At 35.1% G+C, this 27943-nt stretch overlaps 1 protein-coding gene and 1 pseudogene across 1 annotated transcript; one reads left to right on the forward strand and one right to left on the reverse strand.

Moving 5' to 3' along the window:
* Positions 1–16472: 16472 nt before the first annotated feature.
* LOC146945631 (uncharacterized) lies at positions 16473–17093 on the reverse strand. The gene has a single exon (XM_085743942.1). It carries the CDS (start codon positions 17076–17078, stop codon positions 16473–16475), a length of 606 nt encoding a protein of 201 aa, XP_085600068.1. The 5' UTR covers positions 17079–17093.
* A 1064-nt stretch (positions 17094–18157) lies between these two features.
* On the forward strand, positions 18158–22842 carry LOC146945632 (uncharacterized; annotated as a pseudogene).
* Positions 22843–27943: the final 5101 nt, after the last annotated feature.

Here is a 27943-nt window from a genome sequence, read left to right on the forward strand (position 1 = left end):
TGGAAGTCCAGGAAAAGTTTCAAATTTTAAAAATATTTACTCTGACTTCACAAAATCGCATTACGATTGTAAAATCGTGATACGATGGTGAAGTCAAACCCCTGGACTTTGACTGACAACATCGTATTACGAGTGGGTTATCGTAATACGATTAATGGAAAAAATTTGCACCCTTTATGTTTCAGAAAAATAGCATTACGATGGGCATAATCGCAATACGATTGGAGTAAGAATTTGAAAAAAATAACCATTACAAACTGCAATCGTAATACGATTGCCCAATCGCAGTATGTTGTATCTTGGTTTTCGGGTGTCAAACATTGATTACGTTTGAACCTTTTTAACCGGTGATATCTTATTTTTTCTTGGGAAGGGAAAAAGTAAGCAAAACCCTTGAGAATCGAGGTCCGGGAGTTGTTTTCGCTACGGGAAGGTGTTAGGCACCCATAACGACTATAGTAACCTATAGGAACCGTCTTTAATTTCTACGCGCGCGCTTTATTTTTAAATGCTATTTGAAAATGTTATTTACACCTAAAAGTTACTAAATGAAGAATTGGAGGGAGAAGAATGTTTTTGGATTTTTATTTTAGTTGAATTGAAGGAATTTTGTTCCTTGCCTACGTACCCGATTAAGGGATCAAATCCAACGTAGTTCTCTCTCAAAAATGTTTTTGTTTTTGTTGGTTGATTTTAAGTTTGAAAATGGATTTTGAAGAATAGAAAGAGGCCTCAAGGGCATGAGATTAGGAAATTGCGAGGTTGGATTAATGATTTGCAAAAGAAGTCAAAGTTTGATTATTTTCATTGAAATTTGATTAAGAAAATGGAAAAGAAAAATACAATGGGATATTGGATCCCAAGGTTTATTTGGAAAAGGTTTGAGTGAAGTTGTTCACCTTTGTTTGGAAAATTGGGTTTTTTCTAAGTATAAGTCCTAGGCATTCATCTAAACATACAATCCTAAACATACATCTAAACATGCATATTCTAGCTATATAGTGATGTGTGTGCATGTGTCGGTGCTTGTGTCGGTGTACATCATTAGAGTCCATTGTCCTTTACATCATACCCTAAATACATTCTATGGCCTCTTTGCCAAGAAATTAAAATTGCATGAAAGTGAAATATTACAAGAACTCCTAAGTGTTTACATTCTAACTTTGGTACAAATTATATTGCAAGAAGGAAATAGAGATGAATATGGGGGGAAATGAAGATGCTTATGAGGTGATAAAACATGGAATGAAAGGAGTTAGTAGGACATGACAATATCAAAAGGAAATGAAGTAAGAGAAGTACTAGGACATAAAGGATAGCAAATAAAGGCAAAAGAGTGCAAATATAGCTAAAACTTATTCATAAAATGCAAGAACCAAGTGACCTATAATTCTCACATTCCAATTACATTTTAAAAGGTTTATGATAAAGTCTTGGAATGGAAATTAAGGCTACATGATTTGCTTGACATTTTAAAACAAATTTGAGGCATATTTACATCATTTAACTACACAATTAACTTGTAAGCTAAGTAACCTATCAAGACTCATATTCATGCATTAATACCAACACAAACAGTAGCTAAAACTCCCTCAAAATCATATAACATGTATCACACACAACTATCAAGAATTTGAAATGGAATTGGACAAAATTTTCATGAATTTTCAAACAATCAAGGAAATAAAGCAAGAAAAATGCAATAATATTTTTCATCAAGATTTTCAGTAAACAAAATGCATAAAAACATCACAAAAATTAACAAAAACATGTATAAAAAATTATAGAATTTTTCAAGTAATTTTTATCATGAACAGAGGTGTAGAAAACAAAACAGTGTTAGAAAATAGCAAAAATAGGAAGAGATAGAAAAATTTGCAGAAAAATACGTCCAGGCCCAAGATCATGCATGGATCTGGATCATCCATCAGCCATACAGCCATTGGATTGATCCAGGTCCAATCTTGACCAAGATCCAAGGGCTGAAAACGCACAAGGCATAGTGAATCAAATCCAGCACGCATCAGAGCCATACAGCACATCACAGGACAGATCTAACGGTCTAAGCATCAGAGAACACAGTAAGGAGCAAGGACGCGCGCGCGTGGGATTAAGGCATGGTATATAAACAAAATCAAAGGAGAAACCTCACAATTCTCACTCCTTTCTCTCTCTACAAAACTCTTAGAGAGAGAGAGTCTGCAGACTCTCTCTTCTCCGACCAAACACCGGTCATCTTCCTCACTTCTCCGACGTGGCGGCCGACGGTGGCGCCGCCGCGTCGGAACCCTAAACGGAAACCTAATCATGTTTTCTTGACATCCTTGACCTCCTCTTTTTGATTCTAAGGCTCGTTTTGGCAAAGGACTTACGAATCAACGTAGATCGGAGAAAGAAACTTAACGCCACGTTCTTGTTTTCAAATTCTTTTAAACGGCGTTTTGGAGAAAGATCCTCTGTCTACGTTGATTTGTTGAGGAAACAGCATAGATATGAGGTAATTTAACATGATTTGCAGAGGAACAATGAAGAAAGAACGGGAAGAAGCAGTTTGGTACCTGGACGGAAGAGATAATGAATTTCTTCGAATGTTCTTCTTCTTCTGACTTCTGTGAACTTGTTTGATTCTTGATCTGCTTCGTTGATGCTTCGATTTTGATTCGAAACCCTAGGGTTTCAGATTGGCTCGAATTGAAATTTGTTTTGATCTTGTTGAATCTTTCTCTTCGTCTTCTCCGATCAAACTTTTCTTCGATCCCTCCTCTTCTCAACTCTCCTCTGTGATCGCCTGATTCATCGTTCCAACGGTGAGTTTGTGCTAGAATTGCAGAGGCTATGGTTCAGTGATGATGATTCCTTGGCGAATCTCTGAGAACCTTCTTCCTCTTCCCTACGAATTCGTCTGATTTTTGTGAAATTGATGCTGAATTCTTTGTTGTGTGTGGTGTTTGATTCGATTATGGCTTGAATTTGATGAAGATTGAGGAATTTTGTGGTAACTGAATTCGGTTAGGGTTTTTGGATGATGAAGTTCTTGATGAACTTCAATGTGTTCTTCAGTTTTTCTGCGTTTGATCTGTTTTGGTGGTGGAGAGAGAATGCAAATTCTGTTTCTGATTTTTTTTGCTGAGTTGTTAGCATCTGAATGGCACTGCAATGATTGGAGCCTTTTATAGGCTGCCAAGTGTAGCTTCTGGACCAATAGAATACTGCCACGTGGCACTGGACCATGTAACAAACTCTTGGACAAATGGACCAATAAGACACTGACACATGTACAGACCTGATGACTTGGACAAAAAATGGACTATAATGCAAATATTAGAAACTTTAGGACTAAAAAAAAATAAAATAAAATGAACTAAAATTGGTAATTGGAAAATAACGTAAAGTGAAACGTCTAAAATTTGACAAAACGGACTAAAACGAACCAATGGCCTAAATGAGGTACTTTAAAGTAACCTCTCTCTGCCGAAATTTCGTGTGAAATGACCAAAATGCCCCTGGGGCTAAAACGACTGAAAATGACTCAGATGCCAATTTAAAATGGATTTTTAACAGAGAAATGAAACAAAAACTTATACAAGCAAAATTAAAAGACTCAGAGACAATTTTTAGGATTTAAACAGTGACTTGACACTTGAAATGACCAAAATGCCCCTAGGGGCAAAATTGACTCAAAATGGCTTCAAATGCAATTTAAAAAAAGGATTTTGGTATAGAATGAAACAGAGACTTATTCACACTACTTGAAGGGACTTCAAACAAAATTTTGAAAGACTGAGAGACACTTGACATAGGAAATGACTAAAATGCCCCTGCATGTGAATTTTGCAAATAAAATTGAAATAAAATGCAGAGAAAGGTGCAACTGATCAGAGATAGTTCAAATAGCTTGTTATGCAAGAAAAGAAGAATTGATTAGTATTTTTAGGTCCAAAATTAGGGTATAACACAGTACGATTCTATCAGGTTCTATAAAAAACCAGCAGTTTCAGGCACCACCCATTCGACCCTTTTCCTAGTGTTACTCTGCCCAAATTTCTCCAGAAACCCTAACCACGAAATTCATCCACTTTCTATCAATTTTTCATCTTCCTAACACTTCCCAACACCAATCCATTCAACATCCTTCATCTTCATCCACATAATCCAACCAATTCATCCTACCCTTTTCACCAAATTCTCTAACTTTCATCAATGGCACCCAAACAATAACAAGCCTCAAAACCATTAACCCGACAACAATCCAAGCCTAGGAAAACAACCACCCAACCTTCATCTAGCCAAAACAAACGCAAACGAACCGCCGTCCCACCAACAAATGTTAACCGGTTCATTTTCGATGATGCTAGAGAGTGGTTTGATTATTGCAAGGGTTTTAAACTGGTGGGGGAGAGAAAATTTGATGTGGTAAATCTCACAAAGTATCCCATTTTCGACACAATGCTTCGTGAAAGAGGATGGGAAGAATTGAACAACATGGTGCCAGAGGATAATAACAAGTCTGTGGTGATGGAATTCTATTCAAATGCTCGTTTCACGGAAATGAAATATCAGTCATATGTTAGAGGGAAGGTGATAGATTTTAGCCCTGATGCTATAAACAATCTGCTTGGGTTGATTGCTCCGGAAGAGTGTGCGGTTCAGAGGTTGGAGCGGGAAGCGAAGAAGTGGGGTGATGATCGATGGGCCGAGTTGCTTGCCCAAATGTGTAGGCCAGGGGCAACATGGAAGAAAGCTAGGATGTTGACGTATGCTGAGTTCTTGCCCATTCCAAAGGCGTGGGCCTCTTTTGTTATTCAGACGCTTGAGAGCACATCTTGCTCTTCTGAGATTCCTCTCAAGCGAGTGCTTATTGTATCTGCTATTCTTGACCAACAACCAATCAATGTTGGTGAACTCATCACCAACAACATTCATATGTTCGCAAAGGGAAACAAGTCGGTCTATGGGCATGGGAGCATGATCAATTGGCTATGTGAGAAGAAGTTGGTGCAAGAGTTTGAAGGTGATTTGCATACTCCTACGGTTAAGCCCATCACCGACAAGACTATGGACGTCTTGATGAAGAAGTACGAGGAGTATACGAGGAGGAGAAGCAGTGCACCTGAAGCACCCCCACAGCAGCAGCTACCACAAATGGAGCAAGGAGAGAGTAGTAGTCAGCATGGTTCTTACCCTCCGGTTCATCCTATGGTTCTAGAATACATGTTCAGTTCTGCTAACTGGATGAATGAGACCTCTGATCTCATGTAGGTAAATCGTCCAAGGTTCTCCGCTGAGTTTGCTGCAGAGGCACAGATGCATAGGAGGCCTATCACTGGGTCTTACGAGAGGTTTGACAAGTCAAGGGAGTCTATGGATGCTTACTTTGATCACCAAGAGCGATATGCTGCTTTCATGAAGAAAGAAATCACTGACGATTTCGAAGCAGTGGAGAAGGCAGATGTTGATGACTTCTTTGAGGGGATACCTGGGACTGGTGGTGATGATGATGTGGACATGGGACTGGACCACTGAGGGACCAGCTTTTCTTGTTTTATTTGTGTTTTGTTGTAATTTTATTTTCTTTTGAACACTTTATTTCATTCCGTACTGTTTTTATTTTCATGTATTGTCAAAAGTCCATGAACAACTTATTTCCCCTTTTGTGATAAATTTGCACTTGTTTATTATTGACGAATTTGTTTTTTAGTTGACTCTTTACAGTTTAGTAACAAATGTTTGATCAAAGTGATATTCCAAAAGTTCAAAAGGAGGAGTGACTTGGTATTTCGAAGGCGAAGTGTACGGCAGTAAAGATAGGTAGTCACAACTCCCAGAAATCTCAGCCATAAGGTTCATTGCCAAATTTTGTTTTTCAATTTACATATATTAGAATATTCCATTCATCTACATTTCTAGAACTTGCGATTTTTCTCTATTGTTGATTGATCTTTGTCATTAGCACACTGAGGCAAAAATGCTTGGTCCTGTGAGCCTTTTGAAGCCTACCCTGATTTTAATTGTTATATTTTATCCATTTCTTAGCCAATTTGAGCTGGTAGGATTAGAACTTTTTATTCGGTGACAAACTACATTACAAACTTAGAGACTTTTAGGACTTGTCCCTCATTGTTTTTTCTGAGTTAGGCATTGTAGAATGTTGCTAAAGATTAAGTTTGGGGTTGCTATTGGAATTTGCAACCAATTAAGTTTGGGGTGGGGGTACTAGAGAATAAGAGAACAAAGAATGAACTTATCAATGAAAAATACACACAAAAGTGGTGTATCAAAAAAAAATGAAATTGAATGATGAAAAGAAAGGGACAAAACATTGAAAATCCGAGTAACTTCAAACTCGATTGTCCCCATTGTTAAAAATATTCTCTAGTACCTTTGCATTGATTGTTGTTTCATAGGGTGAATGAATAAAGGATTGAATTTTGTACTTTAACTTCCGTAAGAATGCCTAACTCAAATTTTGTGTAGCCTACTTATCCAAATATTATCCCACCTTCACCTAAGCCCCGTTATAACCCTTAAAGACCTCAAAGTGTGCATTGACATTGATTTTGATTGCGTTTAGAAACTTTTCAAGCGTATGGTAATATGTAGATTGCATGTCGACTGTGAACCCTATTCAAATTGTTCCGTGGAGTTGTGAATTGGTGGATGCGAACAAGTCAAACTAGCTCATCTTTAGCTAGTAAGGTGATTGAAATTTTTGGTGGTATTACTTGATCAGGTATTTGTTATTTTACTGTCGACTGTCAATGTTGCAAATGAATTCCTTGAGGACAAGGAATGGTTTAAGTTTGGGGTTGTGATGACATGCTGTCATTACGTAATTTTTAGGACTTATTTTGACATTTTGATAGAGTTCTAAGCAATATAAAGTATCCAGGAGATGTTAAAAGCAACAAAAATTGGAAGAACTGGAAGCTGCCAATCGTATTGCGATTTTCACCATCGCAATACGATTTCTTGAAGTCAGAGAGCATGTTTTTGAAAGAGCTTCATCGCAGCACGATTCAACCAACCGTGATACGATTTCAAGAAGGGCTTTGAAGGTAATTAGGGTTTAATGAAGCCATCGTGGTACGATTTGTGCCATCGTGGTACGATTTTGGGCGATCAGAATTTGCCTATTTAAGCTGAAGTCAGTCTCAAACAAAGGGGATTACGATTTTGGAGAGCTAAAGTGCAATTTTAACACCCAGAAGGCTGCCGCGGAGAGGATTTCATCATCTCTAACCCAGTTTATGTATGTTTTAATTCTTTCATTGATTATGCTATTTGTAAACTCAATTATGAGTAGCTAAATCTCTTAGAGATTAGGTCAGAGATGAATCTATGTAACCCTAGTTGATTTATGTTGCTGTGAAACTCTATTACTTATTAATGAATTTCTAGTTTTTATTCAATTCAATTGTTCTTAATGCTTTTTATATCATGATCAAATATAAACATGATTTAGTGAGAACGAATGACTACTGACCATAGCTTTCGACTTAGACCTAATTGAATTGTTCTAATAAACATGGTTAGTCTAGAAATGGATAATCGTTTGTTAGTGATATTAGGTTAACGTTCATAAAACCTTCAAGGATTATTAGACCACCTAAGGAATTAGGGGTTGTAGTTTAAGAAGAGGGTCCTAACTCAAGGGATTGATTAGGGCTAATTTGTTAACTATCGTGAAACTAGAGAATCATTAGTAGTAATAGGTGCAGTAACCAACTAGGGGAAACATAGAGGATTCGACAGACCTGATCTCATCTCTCTCCATATTTTCCTAATCAAATCTGTTTCTTTTATTTGATTTCATAAAATCAAACCAAATCTACTGCCTAGTGGCAAACCAAAATAAACTTTTATACATCCTATTTTTATAACGCGATTGAATTATTGAAGTTAAAAACAGTCCTCGTGGGATCGATATTTTTACTACTTCGATAGTATTTGGTGCACTTGCCAAACGTCTATCAATTTTGTGAGTCAAAATGATTTAAATCAATGTTAAATTACACTGCTTCCCTTCATTTGATCGTGTTTAGTTTATTACTACCAAGTTTGAAGTGCAATTGTTTTTGCAAATAATTAGGAAATTGTTAGCTTTTTTTTAAGAAGGAAATTGTTAGCTTTGTTCATAAGGAATTTCTCTGCTTGATATTTATTTTTCTTTATTGTTTAGTTTGAAAAGATCAAATATTCGATAGATAATAATATATAAAGGTCCGTTTTGGATAGTAATTTTAAATCCACAACTTACCCTTATCATTTTTAGAATTAAGGGTCCATCTTCAACCAATTTGGATAGTAATTCCTTCCTTTTCTAAGAAATCGGTCTATCTTACTTCTCTTGTTGGTAACCATATTATATATACAGTGACCTCTTTCTCAACCATGCATGAACTTGTGATTCTTAAGACCATGTTCGTTTTAACCCATGCTCCCAAAGCTCCTCAGATTAAAGAGGTTATATGACGCCCTTCCATTGTTTCTTGGATCTAATACAACATATGACGGCACAACAAAAGGTTGCCTTGGACTAGTTGATTCAATAATATTTTAGAGAATTTTTCTCAATTTCTGGTGGATTTCGGAACCCTATTTTCACAAGTTTGTCGCTTGCAAACTTGTTTCTTTTCAATTTTGGGTTTAGCGTTTGCTAGCCTACGCTTTTGTACTGCGTCAGTTGGTATCAGAGCCTGGTTTCTCATGTTCTTTTCCTAACGGATCAGCCATGGGAGATCAACTGATGACGAGGGCAGGGTTTGCCGGCATAACCGCGACTTTTACCACGACCATCAAATCTCAGATCAGATGGTGGTGTTGACAACTAAAGTTGACAACAACAACAACCAACAACATCAACAACAGCAAAAACAATCCAAACAGAGGAGGAGGAACAATTCCGGTTATTAGAATTCGTAATAACAACCATACTATTGTTATGTACTAAAAATCAGAACATACCCGTGAATCTGATTTGGAATACTATGAGCGCAAATATTAGAACAAACTGAAGGATGATTACTACAATTTTAAAATCACTGATTCTATATATCGTTGTCCGTTTTGTTACAGCAAAGATTACTCCTTGACCGACCTTTTGAGACATGCTTTCAGAAAGTTAACTCGCGTAATATGGTTAAAGATATTGCTAAACATTCTATTTTGATAACGTATATTCTAAGGTATCATAATGTTAATGTTGATAAAAATAATCCACTTAGGGTTCATGATGATAACAATCAAATTATTAAGGATTCGAATTCTTTAAATGTCAATGAGAAAGAACTTGATATGGTTGTTAAAGAAACTGAGTGTTTTTGTCCGGTTGTGATCAAATGACCGTTGACTGTTATGAAAGAAGAGACTGATCTTGAGCAAAAAGGTCATGAGATAGATAGTTTTTTCTCTAACACGAATAACAAACATACAAGTACACCAAAAGGTAACTCATTTGAAGGACAAAAGAATATTGCGTGCACCTGATGAAAGGGAAGACCTGGAGCTGGAGAATAAAGAAGCAGAGAATGTTTTACCTGGAAATCAAGAAATTGACACAATGGGGCCTGCTGATAAAGAGGCCCCACTTGATCCAGAGAAAATGAAGCTGGAGGAAGCAGCTACAAAAGCACAAGCTGCTTTCAAGGGTTATTTGGCTCAGAGAGCATTTAGAGCCATAAAAGGTATAAGGTTAGAAGCACTTATTCGTGGGCACTTGGTTAGAAGACAAGTTGTTGCTACATTGTGTTGTATGTATGGAATTGTCAAATTACAAGCACTTGTTCGTGGACAAATAATTAGAAAGTCATATGTTGGATTTGAAATTCATGAGAAGTGCAATCTATTGAAGCTTCAAGATGCCAAACCTGTCGAGCCAATTGCTATATCTGGATGGCCAGGTACTCAAATTCGTAATCTACTAACCCCGAAGGATATTGATTCTAACATTGTACTTTTGAGAAAAGAGTATGCTTGGCATATAGGAGGAGCACTTTCCCAGCACGAGTTGGAAGATTGGAAGCTTTTGTATCATAGTTCTGTTAACGGTCTTAGTTTCAATACATTTTTGGGCAACATTTCAAACCATGAAGGCCCAACTGTGCTAATTATTAAGGATACAGATGGTTATATATATGGAGGATATGCTTCTCAACAATGGGAGCGGCATGATAAATTTTATGGAGACATGAAATGTTACATTTTTCAATGAAATTCAAAGGCATCTCTATTCAGGCCAACTGGAGCAAACACTAATCTACAATAGTGTGCTGTTAACTCTATTTCTTTACCTTTGAGTCAAAACCTAAGTAATTGTCGCAATTGTACCATAGTTTTTTTTGGAGATTTTCATGTTCATCCTCAATCGAGTTTTTCTTTTCATTTCATTCAATGGGATCCAGGAGGGTGGAATTCTTTATCAAAATGAGAACTCGGGGTCGAGATCTTTAGATGTGGAGGAGACTGATGTAGGAGGGTTTTCTTAGTAATTTAGTAGTATTTTATTATTTTAACCTAATTCTATTATTTGTTTGTTTTATTTTAAGTTTGTTATTTTTGACCCATTAGGGTTTGTCATTTCTCTATTTAAGCTTAATAGTTGTAGCCTAAGAGGATAACTTTTATTCATTCAATAATATTTTAGAGAGTTTTTCTCAATTTTTGGTGGATTCCGAAACCCTATTTTCACAAGTTTATCGCTTGCAAATTTGTTTCTTTTCAATTTAGGTTTAGCGCTTGCTAGCCTACGCTTTCGTACTGCGTCAGGGACTTTATCTATTCTTGTGTTTCAAATATTTTTAACCGAAATAGGTTAGGTTTCTTTGATTATCGTTTTTTTAATGTATTTTAAAGGCTCAAAGCTATTTTTTTGGTCTGCACATTTTTTTCCTTCACCAATGTTGTATCTCATTGAGTTCTCTGGGTAAAAAAATTTAATAGGATAAATGTTGTTTATGCCAACGATTGTTTAGTTTGGGTTTCGGCCTAATCCCCCGGCCCCCAATGGTTGTATATTATATTCTTTCTTAGTTAATTAAATTTAAAAGGACATTATTGCCTGTACCAAAAAAAAAAAAAGGACATTATTGCCTTTGTTTAAATAGAATCTTTCCATATTTTTTAAAAATTGTAAACCCACTATTTTACTAAGATCCACTTTCAACTCAACTTTGAATAAGTTTTTGTTTTGTTTTTCTTTACTTTCAACCAAATTTTGTCCATATGCAAGAGCCGCATCCACTTGCTTTAATTTTTTAGGAATTAACAAATTATTTTATTTCAACAGCGTGTAATTAACAAATTATTTTCAAAGAAGAATTCGGAATTTGGTTAACAATTTCAAAGTTTATGCATAAAAACATATATGACCATATTGCCAGGTAACTTCTGTAACGACTGCCGATTGTAAAATTCATGTTCTGGTCTAGGTATAAAAACATTATGAAGCCAAATTTCGAATGGTTGACCCTTTCTGTTTAACAGTACGTAGGATCAATTGAAACAGAAATTTTGCAGAAAGTCACCAAGGCTTAAACCAAAATATGTTGCTAATTGGTTGGGATGTCCTTACCATATTATTTCTTACTATTGTATCCTTTTACCGTTTCAATTGGGATTCATATGCAAATTTGCTTGTTATATGCAGCAAAAGAAGAGCTTTCAAGTTCATGAAGTTTCTCATATCTTTCTTATAAGCACAAAATTCTGGATATCTAATGCAGCTATTTCTGATTCTTGGGATCGGTTTGAGATTGTGATATGGCTGCTTGTTTGATTTTGTATTAAGAGTAGATGTGTAGTCTTTGTTTATTTGTTATTTTATCCTTTGCAATTTATTTCTCAGTAATCCATGATTCATGCATCCATTTAAAAAAGGTTCATTTACAAGAACAAAAAGTTTACTGAAGGTTTTCTTTTAGATGATACTAAAAATATTGAACAACATATAAGCGAGATAGGTGTTATGATGACCGGTGGCGGCCCCCTTTCCATTGTATGGGTGTTATGGTGTAGTCTTCTTTTTTGTTATTTTTGCGTTGTGTTTATTATGGCAATAGACTCTTAACCTTGTATTCTGCTGAGTGGTCTCTTTTGCACACCTTGTGAAGATGAACCACTCTTGTGCTTTAATATATATTCCATTTTAGCTTATTCAAAATAAACATATAAGGGAGATGACCTATATAGCCAACCTTATAATTTTGGATGAAGATATGATGTTCAAATATTCAAATAATTTAGGTGGTTGGTCGAAGTGGACTATGATGATTCTGTTGTACTTTTTGGATATTTCGAAAGTACATGTTATTTTAATTTGTAAAATAAAGTATCACGTTTTTCTGTTGCCTTTTTAATCTGTAGATTTAATTTAATTTTGTTAATATCTTCAATACCTTAATGGAAATGTGGCTAAATTAAATTCGACTTGGTATACACGTTGCTAATTCATTTTTTATCAGTGTTATGATGCCCATGATTTTAGAACGTGTTCCTTTTTATGAGCATATTTATTCCTTATAATTCTCCCACATTAATATTAGTGTTACTATAAATATATTGCATATTTTTATGGAACGGTAATATGACACCTTACTCAGCTAATCAGGTAATATCATAGCAGTTTTAATTTTCGAGGAAGACACCTTGATAAACCTTCTAGAAAGCTAGTAACAACTCACGTTCAACACTACACAATATTGTTCACATACTTTCTTTCAATATTTACCAAGTGCCCGAATCACTCTGTTTATTTCTCATGTCATGATAGCCTCAGTATGATTATCGCCGAGATGAATCTGTTGTATATTATGGAGTTGCGCAATCTTGTGGATGATTTCTTGGTCCAATAACATAGTCATGCCTCAGGTTTTACTTTACATTTTATTGTTTGGTAGGTTGCGATCCTTTGCCGCGAACAACAGATTCCCAGGCACCTCACCCATGTATATGATAATTCTATTCTAGTGGTTCATTCTAATTTCTTTTTCTTGATGTCTGTTGCATGGTTTGTATTAGAGATACATAGTTTAGTTACAAGTAGTATTAATCCTATTAGTATATATAGTTGTAACCTCCCCATAAGTGGGATAACTTTCTCATTTGTAATATCACATTTTACTATCAATAGAACAATTCCATAAGCTTTTCTCTCCTTCATCCATGGATACCATGTTTCCTAACATGGTATCAGAGCAAGATTGGTATCCACCTTAAAGGATTTTCCGCTGCATTTTCTCGAGAAAATTCAATTTTCTCATCTTCCGTTTCATTTTCCTTTTCCATCTTTCCTTTCTTATTCATTCTTTTTTTTTCTCTTCTGTATCAGTTGCGTTTTTGATCGTAATTCGTATCTCATTGTCTTCGTTTTTTTTCCTATCAGAATCTCATGAAATTCATGATTCAGTTACGTTTTCTCTATCAGAATCGATCGTTTTCGTCTACGATTGTCTTCGTTTTGTTTTCGTCTCTGAATCGCAAAGGTTCATTGTTTTTCCCAATTTCTGTTCGATTTTTTGTTTGATTTTGTCCTCATCGTGTTCTTCCTTTCAGCTTGTACTTTCGACACGTTCCTCAATTTCGAAATTCTTATTTCCAATTTCGTTTGTGTCTTTTTTTTTTCCAATTCCTAGGGTTTGCAATTCCGTTTTCATCGTGAATTTGTTCTTGTCGTCTTCTTAATCCCAATTTCTAGGGTTCAACTTCATTTATAATTTCCTGTGTAACTCTGTTTCTATTTCTTGTTTGAGAGTCACGAATTCAGACATGATTCAAAACAGGAAGCTTCAATTGATTCAGACTTTGGAAAAGCATTTTTTGCATAAGCTCTTTTAATGCAGAAGTGCGTTTGCATAATTGAAAAGGATAACTGCAACTGTTTCTTGATTTTGAGCCTCATAATTACACTGATATTGTGGAAGAGTTCCTTAATTCTTGCTTTTTGTTCAAGCTTGAAGACCATCGGGAGCTTTGGTTATGCACGTTTACATTCTCATTGTAAACAAGTTGGTGTTAACTTCGGTTTGAAGGTGATGAATGATTTTTTGCTCAATGTAAATGGTGTTTTTTGTCTTCTGGTTTATGTGTTCTACTACGGTCGTGGCAGCTTGAGATTCGATTCTTCTGATCAACACTGCAGCCATTTGCTTATACCTTCTACGATCTACATTCCATTACTCAAGTTTGAACAATATTGGTTCTCTTATGTATAGAGATTTCCACCAGGTATGTGTTGGATGCACTTGATAGAAATGTGGTTCTTGCCTATGGTGAAGCACTCTTTTATCATGATTGTGTTTGATAGAGTTTGTTGATTGGTTAGTTTACTTCAATTGTTTGGAAATTGTTTGGACTTGATTTACATCTATACTGAAATGGAGATTTTGAGGTGAAGGAACCCGTGGTGGAATAGTGCATAGCTACAGATTTGTGTTTTTCTATTTGTGCAATACTCTGCATGTTGCTGGTTGTTTAACATAAACTGTTTGTGTCTTCTCTGCCAACATGCTCCACCTTCCCACTCCAATATGGCTTGCTGGAAGTTCTTTGTTTGTGTTGGTTTTGTGCCTTATGTACACAAACTTGGATGTTGTTTTGTTGAAGCCATTGGTTTTCAACATGTTGGTTTCTTTGTTGAGTTCTAGTATGGTGGAGCTCCCTTCCCTTTTCACCACCAAATTCTGATGCATTGCCTCTTGATTGAAGACTGTTTGACATTCCTCTTGATTGGGACAACTTTCTGGTTCCCTTATTTTTCATGCAGCTGGGACTTTTGTTTATGATTCCGGCTCAGTTTTGGATTGTTGGAAGATTCTTGGATTGATTACTTTTCCTCGGTTTCTTTGTCCTGGATCGTTGTTTGGAGTGCTTCATTATTGGAAGCATTGGTTTTGGCCTATGGTTTGAATGCATCAACATGGATTTGTTTTCTATGGTTTGAAGACACATCATATGGTTATGCATCTCTATTGGCTTGCTTTTGGTTTTTCTTGTCTCGGCTCGGCATAGGAGGGAATCACTTTTATCTTTGGAACCTTGGTCTTGTTGCTTCATGATACCTTTGGTGTGAAGTTTGTTCAACATATGACCTCCTTCCATTGTAGACTATGACCCTTCCTTGCACTTCTTTTTTGGATATCATCCTTGATTTTTGGATATCCTTGTATCTCTTGTCTTGTGCTTCTATCTTGAGTGATTGAACACTCTTGATGGTTAAACGTTGTGCCTTAATTGGCTTTGTTGATATTGGCTTCTACCGGATGGTGGTTAAGCGTTGCTTTGATGCTTCTTCCTTCAATTGGTTCAACCTTGAGTTGTCGTTGCTTCTTGTTGGATAAGCACTTGTTTGATGACTTTGGTTTTTAGCCGATGTGTTTCCGGCATCTTTCCTTGTATTTTCATTTGCTTGATGTATTTCCTTGTATTTTCTCATTTCAAGTTGGAAGTGTTTTGAGCACCTTCCAACTTGAGGGGGACTGTTAGAGATACATAGTTTAGTTACAAGTAGTATTAGTCCTATTAGTATATATAGTTGTAACCTCCCCATAAGTGGGATAACTTTCTCATTTGTAATATCACATTTTACTATCAATAGAACAATTCCATAAGCTTTTCTCTCCTTCATCCATGGATACCATGTTTCCTAACAGTTTGCAAAAATATACTGTTGATGCTTAGTTATGCCTTACTTTTATACTTTGCAAGACATTGCTTCTTATTCTCATCCCCCTTTTTTGAAATTTAGGTATGAAGATGACCTGTTTGCAATTTGGGCATCCCTCTTATTTGACAAAAATATAATATGTAATACTTGGTGTATTTTTGAATTCGTTTGAAAACACGAAACCGTAACACCGTGTCCGAGTGTCTTTCTCATGAATTTGAGAAGCTAGGAATCCTGCTTTGTTGCTCCAAACTTTAAAATAGTGCATAAACTATAAATTTAGTGAGTACATTCCTTGTTTTTTTGTTACTAACTGAATACCAGAATTTCTTTTTTTCTTCATTGAACTAGTTCTCTATGAGCCAATTTTTGTCACCAACTTTATTTCTCAATAAATTGGAGATGTGATGTTAGTTACTGCACTCAAGGTATTATGACTATGAATTACATATCTAAGAGCCATGATTCTTCTAAATTATTCCATGATGTTATCTAACATCACAGCTTCTAGAAACAAATCAAAACGCAGAGTAAAACTTTTTTTGGAATAATAACAGAGTACAACTTTAATTTAACAAAAAACAAGCAATGAATCTATATACATGACAAAAAGAGTAGTGCTATTTGCTATGAAGGATTTATACAAGAAAGAGAAGAATGCATAATAATTGGAGATTTGACAAATCAGACTCTCAATAACCATACATAGACAAGTGAGTGATTATTATATGCAACATGATACACATAGAGTTTTGCATTTCTTGTCACACTTCTTCGTAACAATAAACATTTTCCTTATAATAATATTCCTCTACTAATCTATTACATAAATCAGATTTTTATCAGTCTTAGATAGAGTCCTCCAATAGTAGATTGAGTAAATGACATCTGAAAACAAGGAAAATTGCAAACTTATGTAGAAAAGTATTGGGAGGAAGGAAAGTATTGAAATGCAACTAGGAACCCAAGCCGAACCATGGTAGTATATTATGAAGAAGGAACTACTAAATGCTACCATCATGCTTGATATGGAGATGAATAATGTGCTCAATCCAAATATTAGCTTTAAAGGCAGTGATTTATAGAAGTCATACTCTCCATAACGCGAGACAAGAATAGACAAGAAAATCAATAATGTTGTCGAAGATGAGATGAATGCAAGTGCATCTGATATTGCAAACACCAAGAATGACGGTTTCTTCAAGTAATTTGGTTTTCCTGCATCATCGGTACCACCTGGTACAGTAGTTGCAGCAGCGAACACTCCAGTAGCAATTACGGTTGAAATTAGCATACAAGACTCTGCGGTTTTTTTCATCCATGACTCTGCATCTTCTCTTAGTTTTTTATGCTCTTTTGAGAAGATTTCTTGTGCAGTAAAGCCTTCAGAGTTTCTCATCTTTATTTGTGCTGGCAGCATTATCTTCTTTACTTTCTATCATATGAAAATGCTTATATATACGTCATGTAAAATAGATATATAAAATGAATTAGATTTTTATTTTATTTATATAGTATAATAGGACAATGTTACAATAAGACCCAATTGTTATTGTGCTTCCCCAATGGGCCATACTGAAAAATCGGTCAGCTTAATCCAGCCTAGGGCACATCGGTTTGAGTCTATGAAACACGAATTTTGAAACGAATGTCTAACACAAGGATATGGACACAATTAATTTAAAAAATATAAGGCACCAACACTGATCTCGATTCGCCGGGATTTAGAGGAACCACTTAATCGACGGCAAAGCAAATTTAGGCGATGTTGCAGGGATGGTTGGTGAAGGCCACAATAAAAGTTCAATATAATGCCACATCTTTATCTAAGGCACAACCAATCAATGTAAAATGTATGAGAAGGAAATGAAGAAGAAGTTGTAGAAGAGAAAGAAAGCCAGAACTGTACAGGAACAATACTGATAGAAACCTGAGCAAAGAAGTGGGTCTTGATGAGAATAATAATGGGCCAAAGGTTTGGAAAGTTTACAAGAGGAAACGTGGCAAAGCATTGAAAGGTACTGAGCTGGTAGAGGCTCGAGGAAAGGGTTATCACGTTAGTTAGTATATAATGGGGAGAAAGGTGTGAGAGAGAATCATCCTTGATTTCTGTGTTTGGAAAGAGAAAATAGATCACCTTTGTATGAAGAGAAATGTTAACAACATTCACCTTCAACACTCTCTCTAACTCTCACTTTTTTATTGAATAAATCAATATACGTCCCACCATTTTGTAGGGGTTTAATTTTCAAAAAGTAGACCCACAATGATTTAAATCAATAAGAGAGTGAGTATTAGAAATGATGTTCAAAAGAGTGTTGTTATCACCATCAATACATTCCATTTTCTTGTTATCTATAATTTGTCCTTTCTTACATCAATATAATTCTAGAATTTTCCTTTCATTCATTGTTATATTATTTTCCTACTTCATATAATCCATCAATTGGTCCGACCTGCCGGATCAATACCCCCTGAACCCAGTGATCGTAGATTCCAAGAGGACCCATAATGGGAGATAGGATTGAAGCCTTAGAGACACAAATAGAAACTGTGACAACAACATTGCATGATCTTGCTCTACATATGTAACAACACGCTCATCAGATGCAGCAACAAAGTTTAATTCTAACCAAACTCAGCAAACAGATCGATCAGAAGGGAACGTTGCAAGAAGGTGAGACCTCTCTTGGCGACTCATCACAGAACGAGTCTCGTCTCGTCTCGCCGGGAAGAAGGTGAAACTTCCGTTGTTTGAAGGTAAAGATCATGTAGCGTTGATTACGCGTGGGGATATTTACTTCGATCTGCAGAATACTCCTGATGAGATGCGTGTGAAGTTATCATGTTTAAGCATGGAAGGCTCAACAATACATTGGTTCAACTTGTTGATGGAGACAGATGACGATCTTTCTTGGGAAAAACTAAAGAGAGCTTTGATTGCGAGGTATGGAGGTAGGAGAATGGAGAATCCGTTTGAGGAGTTGTCCACTCTCCGTCAAATGGGAACAGTGGAAGAGTTTGTCAAATGGGAACGGTGGAAGAGTTTTTGGAGAAATTTGAATTGTTATCATCGCAAATGAGTCGTTTTACAGAGGAACAATATTTGGGATATTTCATGAGTGGCTTAAAAAACCGATTCAGCATCGGGTAAGAACTCTGAATCCACATAACCAAATTCACGTTATGAGAATAGCAAAAGATGTAGAAGAGGAGCCTAAGGACGAAGACGACGAAGGAGATCGATACTATGGGAAAAAATTTATGGGCTGTAATGAATCAATTGGGCTGTTGTTTAGATCTCGAAATGGGTTAACCCCGGCCCACAAAGATTTTACCCGTTCTAATTCGGGGTTGGAACAATCCAAGTCAGAAAATGGGGTTTGATTGGATCAAATGCAAATCCCATGTCATCAAAGAACTCTATCGGAAAGAAAGGGGAGAACGAACGTCGTATGTCGTTCTCTGAATGATGGAAGGGAGTTTGAAGTATTCAGAGCAACGAAATCGCGGAACGAAGAGCTATGGGGTTGTGTTTTAAGTTTGGAGGGAAGTATCATGCCACTCTCTACAAGTGTCTTGAATGTTCGATGTGCGTTCAGATTTTAGGAGAAGGGGAAGAATTGAATAACGAAGGCGAAATTGTTTCTCTTGAAGCCACGAAAATGGAGGAAGAAGAAGAGGAGGTAGAGGCAGAATGTAAACTGATTGGTGTGTTGGGAAGCATGGGGGAGTATAACATGATGAAAATTTACGAAAAAATTTCTAGCATCGATGTGGTGGTCCTAATTGACAGTGGAGCTAGCCATAACTTTATATCCCTAGAAATCACTACAGCTTTAGGGTTGTCTGTTACTCCTATGGCAGCTAAGAACATCAAATTGGGTGATGGTCACAAGGTCCTTTCCAAAGGGATTTGTGAGGGAGTTCGAATTGATTTGGAGCCTACAGTTTTTTATGTGAATGCTTTGGTGTTAGAGTTAGGAGGATTAGATGTAGTGTTCAGAGTATCTTGCTTGAGCACTTTGGGGAAAGTGATGATGGATTGGAAGGATCTATCAATGCAGTTTATGTATGAAGGAAGAATGATCAACTTATAAGCTCAGGGTCGTATACATGAGAAGCAGAGCTGCTTACACTCATTTTTCGAGGATATGAATAGAAGGGGAGGTGAAGTTTGGTGGTGCACTCATCATGAAGAAAGGGATATTACTCAAGCAGCTGGGCAGAAGGAATTGAGTAAATTACTGAGTCAATTTTCTGTAGTATCCCAAGAGAAAATTACCTTACCTCTAGAAAGAAGTCAAATCCATCAGATATAATTAATTCATGAACATAGTCTTGTCAATGTAAGGCCATACAGCTACCCTCATCACCAAAAATAAGAGTTTGAAAGGTAAGTGGCAGAGTTGTTAGCTGCATGAGTCATTCGACCCAGCATGAGTGCTTTCTCTAGCTCAGTTATCTTCGTCAAAAAGAAATATGGGTCTTGGAGAATGTATGTGGACTATAGAGCTTTGGAACAAAGCCACCGTTCTAGATAAATATCCCATTCTAATTGTAGATGAACTACATGAATTGTATGGAGCAACTACTTTTTCTAAAATAGAATTGAAGGATGGATATCATCAAATTCGTGTTCATGATGATAATATTCATAAAATTGTTTTTAGAAATCATAATGGACACTATCAATATCTTGTGATGCATTTTGGACTGATGAATGCACCAACTACATTCCAGGCCATAATGAATGATATTTTCAGACCTCATCTTAGAAGTTTTGTGTTGGTGTTTTTTGACGATATTCTAGTGTATAGCATATCTGAAATTGAACACTTGGAGCATTTGAAATTGGTATTGGCAGTTCTGGAGTCTCATTGTTTTGTGGCCAACAAAGCTAATTACAAGTTTAGTTGTAAACAGGTAGATTATCTGGATCATTTCATCTCTGAAGATAGGGTAGCAGTAGACCTAAACAAAATTAGATGTGTGTTTGGAGTGGCCTGAGCCTAAAGATGTGAAAGGAGTTCGTGGATTTTTAAGACATACTGGGTACTACAGAAAATTCATTAATGATTATGGCAAAATTGCCAAACCTTTGACTGAATTAACTAAGAAGAACAACTTTGTGTGGGGGCCAGAAGCTTTAGCTGCTTTCAAGTTACTTAAGAAGATCATGACTACACCTCCTAAGTTGCGATAACCTAATTTTTCTATGCCTTTTGAAGTGGAATATGATGTTGCAGGGAGGGGAATTGGCACAGTTCTAATGCAAAAGAGACAACCTATAGTATTTTTCATTAAAGCTTTATTTGAAGAAAATTTGACAAAGTCTGTGTATGAGAAAGAGCTTATGGCTTTGGTACTTGCTATTCAACACTAGAGACACTGCCTCTTAGGCAAATCTTTTTTGGTCTATACAGATCATAAGAGTTTGAAACATTTTTTGCAACAAAGAGTGACATGATCAACAATGCCGGTTGGCTGAGCTTCTAGGTTATCAATTTGAGGTGAAATACATGCCTGGTTTAGAGAATACTGTTGTTGATGCTTTGTCAAAATGCCATGGTGATGTGGAGCTAACTGTGAAGATAACATATCCTACATGGCTGGATAGGGAGAAATTGTTACAAGAGGTTAGGCAAGACCCTGTGCCGAAGAAAACAGTGTAAGAAGTCAAAAGGGATCTTGGAGCTAAGGCAAGATTCACTATGCATTAAGATATTTTATTTTATCAGGGACACTTGGTTTTATCATCTGATTCACCTTAAATTCCCATGCAACTGAAAGAATTCCATGAGATACCTATGGGAGAACACTCAGGATTCCTAAGAACTTATAGGAGATTGGAAGCTAACCTATATTAGCCAGGGATGTGCAAGCGCGTTAGAGACTTTGTAAGGGCTTATGATACTTCTCATTGGCAAAAGTATGCAACAACGTCACCTGGAGGTCTTCTTCAACCATTTCTTATTCCTAATTCTATTTGTGAGGATCTTTGTTTGGATTTTATCACTGGATTACCCAAATCTAAAGGATTTGAGGCTATATTAGTCGTAGTAGACAGACTGTCCAAATATAGTCATTTTCTGTTGTTGAAACATCCTAACACTGCCAAGTCTATGGCAGAATTGTTAGTAAGGGATATTGTCTGGTTACATGGTGCTCCTATGTCTATCATTAGTGATAGGGATCCTCTCTTTATGAGCCACTTTTGGTTGGAACTTTTCAAATTGCAAGGCACTCGGCTAAAGATTGAGCATATCATCCTGAGATGGATGGACAGACTGAGGTTACTAACAAATGTTTGGAAAGCTATTTGTGTTGTTTTGCTTCTGGACAACCTAAGACATGGTCACACTGGATTCCTTAGGCCGAGTTCTACTATAATACCACTTTTCATGTGTCTATTGGAAAGACACCTTTTGAGGTAGTTTATGGTAGACAACCATCAAATATCATTTGTTTCTTGAGTAATGAGACCAAAGTTGCTGCAGTAGATGTGGAGCTGAGTGAAAGAGATAAGGCTTTGAATCAATTGAAGGCGCATTTGTTAAGGGCACATTAGCAAATGAAAAAAATATGTAGACAAGGGGTTCAATTTCAAGTAGGGGAATTGGTCTTTCTCAAGCTGAGACCTCACATGCAGCAATCTGTGGCAATGGCAAGGATAATTAATCATAAATTAGCTGCAAGGTTTTATGGATCTTTTCAGATCATTGAGAAGTTGGGAGAGGTTGCTTACAAACTTCAATTACCTACACAATCAATGACACATCTAGTATTTCATGTCTCTTTGTTAAAAAAGGCTATTGGTGATTATTCTGCGCAAGGGGAAAACCCCAAGGAGCTAGAAGTTAATTTTGTGGATGACATTTATCCTGAGGAAGATGATTAACTCCAGAATTATCACTCAAGGAGGAATCTATGTCCCTAAAAGTCTTATTCAATGGAAGAACAACTTCAGTGATGATGTTACTTGGGAAGATGATGTTTTCATCAGAGGACAATTTCTATATTTTTATCTCGAGGACAAGACTGTTGCTAAAGAGGATGGATTTGATAGAAACCTTAGCAAAGACGTGGGTCGTGATGAGAATAATAATGGGCCCAAGGTTTGGTGCGTTTACAAAAGGAAACGTGGTAAAGCATTCAAAGGTGCTAAGTTGGCAGAGGCTTGAGGAAAGGGTTATCACGTTTGTTAATATATAATGGGGAGAAGGGTGTGAGAGAGAATCATCCTTGATTTCTGTTCTTGGAAAAAGAAAATAGATCACCTTTGTGTGAAGGAAGTCGTTAGTGCTTTTGGTGTTGGTAGCTATCACTATCAATATATTATATTTTATTGTTATATGTAATTTGTCCTTTCTTGCATCAATACAATTCGGCTTAATTACACGTTTGGTCCTCGCATTTTGACCAGCTCACGAAAATGGTCCTGCCTCTTTTAAATCAAACAAAACTGTCCCTAAACTATCATGTTTTTGCAGTTTTAGTCCTACCTCCTATTTTCAACTCCAGAAACGCAGAGAAATAGCAGTTTTAGGCAATTTTAGACCTACCCCATATGCTCAACCATGAAATAAACAAGGAATAAAAATGTGGGTACAAGGAATCTACTCTATTCAGCACACTAACAAAAAAAAAAACCCTAATTTGAAACATATCTTAGAAATTAGGGTTTTTTGGTTAGTGTGTTGAATAAAGTGGATTCCTTGTACCCACATGTTTTATTCCTTGTTTATTTCATGGTTGAGCATAGGGGGTAGGTCTAAAACTGTCATTTCTCTGCGTTTCTGGAGTTGAAAATAGGAGGTAGGACTAAAACTGCAAAAACATGATAGTTTAGGGATGTTTTTGTTCGATTTAAAAGAGGCAGGACCATTTTCGTGAGCTGGTCAAAATGTGAGGACCAAAAGTGTAATTAAGCCATATAATTCCAGAATTTTCCTTTCGTTCACTGTTGTATTCTTTTCCTACTTCATATAATCCATCAAATACCCTGTAGAAAGGGTTAATAAGTATTCCTATTATTATCACATACAAAAGTCATTCTCATTAGATATGAAATATATTTATATTTGGAGATCATATACATCATTATAATAAAGATCATATACATACAAATGTAGCTCCAAATAATAAAGATCATATACATCATTAATTGAATGAAGCTAAAATGTAAATTGTTGCTTATAACAGAGACCGGAGGTTGTAATTATCTTAGTTCTTAAGTAAAATATGACAATTTTTCACCTCATCTATCCATCCATATCATTGATCATTAATATTTTGATACATCTTTAATCTCATGTAAGTGTTCGAGAAATGTCCAAGGAGTGTCAAAGTTTGTTGAAGAATAGAAAGAAGAAAAAAAATTGGGACTCTTGTCCAACACATAACATACAAGTGGCAGATGTGTGTCAGACATCGATGCATGTCAGACGTCGGGACACATATAATGCCAAAAGGTGTCCATGGTTCTGAGTTGAGTCATGCTAGGTCAACCTCGATTTTATAACAAGTAACTATTTAAGAATTTCTTTCGCTGTTCTCTTCATTTCTCGTGTCCTTGATAATTTTAATTTGACCTTGTTCGGATTATATAATTTGAACCAAAAAAACACGGTTTGGATTATATAATCAGAAATATGCCTATATATAAGCAACGAGTAAAATCCACCCCTCATTTCAACATTTACGATCAATAACAATATTAGCCGTTCTTATTTTTCTAAACAACGGAAATTTTATGATTTTCTAGGAAAAAATTGGAAAAACCTGAGACAGTCGCCCAAAAACCGATTTTTTTTCTTTTCTTGACCAAGAACTAATGATATAGTTCTTGATCGTAACTGTTGAAATGGGGGAAGTTTCTAATCGTTGTTCATATATAGGTATGTTTAAGATTATATAATTTAACTCATGTTTTCACTGTTCAGAATATATAATTTGAACCTGGTAAAAATGGAAATTCAAAGTTCTAATCGTTGTTTATATATAGGTATGTTTCAGATTATATAATTTGAATCATGTTTTTTTTCTTCGGATAATATAATCCGAACCAGGTAAAAATGGAAATTCATAGGAGACGCGAGAAACATGAAGGATGAAGAATGAAAAAGAAATTCCCTAACTATTTTAGTTTTTAAAAAATGTCACCCTACCCAGCTGACCAATTGGACAGAACCATAACTAATCGATTGTTTTTGGACCCATAAGTAAAAGAGAAATGATATTTGTACAACTAATTTATGACAACTTTCACTCTTATACTCACGTTATATTTTTATTTTCTCTCTACATTGCTTTGATTTTGGTGTCAATGCCTACTTTTCTTTGTAAATATATAGTTGTCTCATAAATTATTATTATATAAATGGTTGTTCAAATAACATATATCCCTGAGTAACTTGTGAAAATGCAAATTCATGAGATAAATTAACGGGTTTTATCGTACCTCAAACCATAATAAAAATGCAAATTCATGAGATAAATTAAGGGGTTTTATCATACCTCAAACCATAATAACTCAAGGCACATTTGAAAAGCTGCTCCACAAACCAATTCAAGTTGACCTGGTGGTGCTAATTTTGCAGCCAAGTGCAATAAAGTGTTTCTGTCATCATCTTCAAATGTCACTATCATATTCTTTATATGCCCTATTTGATGTATGAAATTGAAGATACTATAATGGCGATGCAATACAGCTATGTGCAATATAGTTCAAGTTTTGCTATCCAAATCCCATATCAAGCTAGGATAAACACTAATAAGCTCTGATAGGAATCCAAAATTTCCAACTTCTGTTGCGTCAAAAATCAGTTGAGAAGGTTGATTTATGATCTCATTTAACTCTGGCTTTGATAAGTGTCTGTCAAGAATCGAGGTCCAAAGATATTTAACCAATTGCAAAACCACATGATTTTTCATGCCTGCAATTAATACGAAATTTGGTGTCTTAAGTTAACGAAACAAATGTAAAAGAATTAATTAATACTCCAAATTTGGAGTAAAATCTAATGCAAAGATTTACCAGGATTGGTCATGATGGGATTATGAACATGTTCCGGGCGATAATTCAATGGTATTAGATTTCGAGCCAACAGATGCAAAGCTGTCTCTTCATTATCATCACGTTCAAAAGCTAGTTCATTCCTATCTCTTGCCATTTCTAAGGCTAAATCTGCAATTGAAAAATAATACTTTGATCAATATCCTCCCATGTGATCCAGTGGACATCAATCAAAATTTTCACCACAAATGAGCTGCCACCTTTAAATATAAATTGAGTTTAACAAAGTCTTCGATCACTATGATAAGGATCTCATTGGAGGAAGAAAAAATGATTATCTATTAGTTAACAAACAATTACTCATTCCGTCCCTTAATGTAGGCACCCATTGCCTTTTTCACATTTCTTAAGAAAAGTTGTCAGTGTAATTAATGTGTCTGTTTTGTGTGTTAATATTACGAAATTATCCTTTGTTTGTATGTGTATTAAATTTGACTTTTCATATTTCAAGCCAAGGTAGTAGTATTAATTAGGGGTATGTTTAGGAAAAAATAATAAACGCATCTAGTAATTTGAAAAGGGGTTTACATTTAAGGACAAAAATAAAATCAAATGGGTGTTTACATATAGGGACGGAGGGAGTATATAAGGACTCTATTTCTTCTGAACAACTAGTGGGTCTCACGATGAAAAAAAATAATAAAATACTCTATCCGTCTCAGAATATAAGCAAAAAAAAAACTCATTTTCTTTGTCCTAAAATATAAGTAAAAAAGACAAATTTTTATCCTATTTAATCATGTTTTTTTAAAAAATCTCTTTTCCAAAAAAAACTTTTGTTTATTCTCGTAAAATTAAATGCAAATTGCATTCAATTTTCTCTCTCTATCATTTTTTCCACAACCAATAACCAATGAAAATTGTTTTTACATCTTTCTATAAAACTTTTTTCAAAGAAAACACAAAAAAATATACTCCAAATTCTTATGTTTTAGTTTTCTTAGGGAGTATGTATAAGTTGGTTCCACCTTTCAAAAGAAGTAATATTGCTATTAACACTACCTTTTGCAAAATGATTTTTTTTTTAAGGAACCTTTTGCATAATGATGTAAAGTTAATAGAACCTATTTAAATACTTTTTATTAGAGTATTACTATTGAAGTCATTGAATCTTTAATTGGTACTTCTTTTTTTAAATAATTAACAAATACTTTTATTAAAAAGCTATAAATAAATTATATGTACATGTGGGGTCCATTTTAAAAGTTCTTATTAATTCATGCTTTTATAGTTGAAACAATGGTCTGATTGACGCCTATTTAACAAAAAATCAATATAAAACGAATACAAAGTTCTGTATTAATTTCTCTCAAAAAAAGTTGTGTATTAATTAAATCATTAATATTTGTTGGCCTTGTTTTTTCTCATAGCATTAATATTTGCTGGCCTTGTTTTTTCTCATATGTGAAGACTATTTACACGCTTATTTTCACAAAATATAAGTTTTTTTTTTTTTTTAAAGGATACAAAGATATAAGTTTTGTTTGTTAAATATGTTTTTGGTCTTTATAGATATGTCAACTTTTCGTTTTAATTTTCTAATTATTTTTTTTCAACCTTTAGTCCTTCAAAAGTTTTTCATCTTCAATTTTGGTCCTTCATTTAAGATAAACTCATATGTAGAATTCATATTTTTGAATAAAATTTTGCAGAAAAATTTATAATATTATAAGAATCTCTCCAAAAATAATTATAATTTTTTAACAAAATATGAATTTTGATATTTTTGGAGGTTAAAAATTCATAATTAATTTATGTATTGTTAAAAAATTATATTTGTTTTAGTGATTTTTACAATATTCTACACATTTCTGCACAATTTCATTAAAAAATTACAAAAATTTACTTAAAAATAGGGACCAAAAGTAGTGATTGAAAATTTTATAGGAATTAAATGTTGAAGGTAACTTTTAGAGGGACCAAAAATATATATAACCATATTTTTTTAGGTAACAAAGATATAAGTTGTTGATAGAGTTTCAAACTTTTAAATAGGTGAACACAATGGTACCATAGAATTTGGTTGGCTATATATTCTTCATCAAATCATTGAATACATATCATAAGTGAAATGAGTAGCTCAACTGGTTTAACTAAATAGATAAGGAGTTGGAGGTACTGGTTCTAACATTTAGGCAGGAAAAAAATATTAATTTAACTACTAACATTAGTCATTAAAAAACTTAATTCAATGTTATATCATCTTT

Source organism: Medicago sativa, chromosome 2 (genome assembly GCF_051527215.1).
Source record: "Medicago sativa cultivar Bolivia chromosome 2, Bolivia_mono, whole genome shotgun sequence".
In the NCBI taxonomy this organism is placed as follows: Eukaryota; Viridiplantae; Streptophyta; class Magnoliopsida; order Fabales; family Fabaceae; genus Medicago; species Medicago sativa.

What these genes read in the sequence shown, in the direction of transcription:
- LOC146945631 (XM_085743942.1), bottom strand. Translation starts at nt 17,078, where the DNA reads ATGCTGCCAGCACAAATAAAGATGAGAAACTCTGAAGGCTTTACTGCA.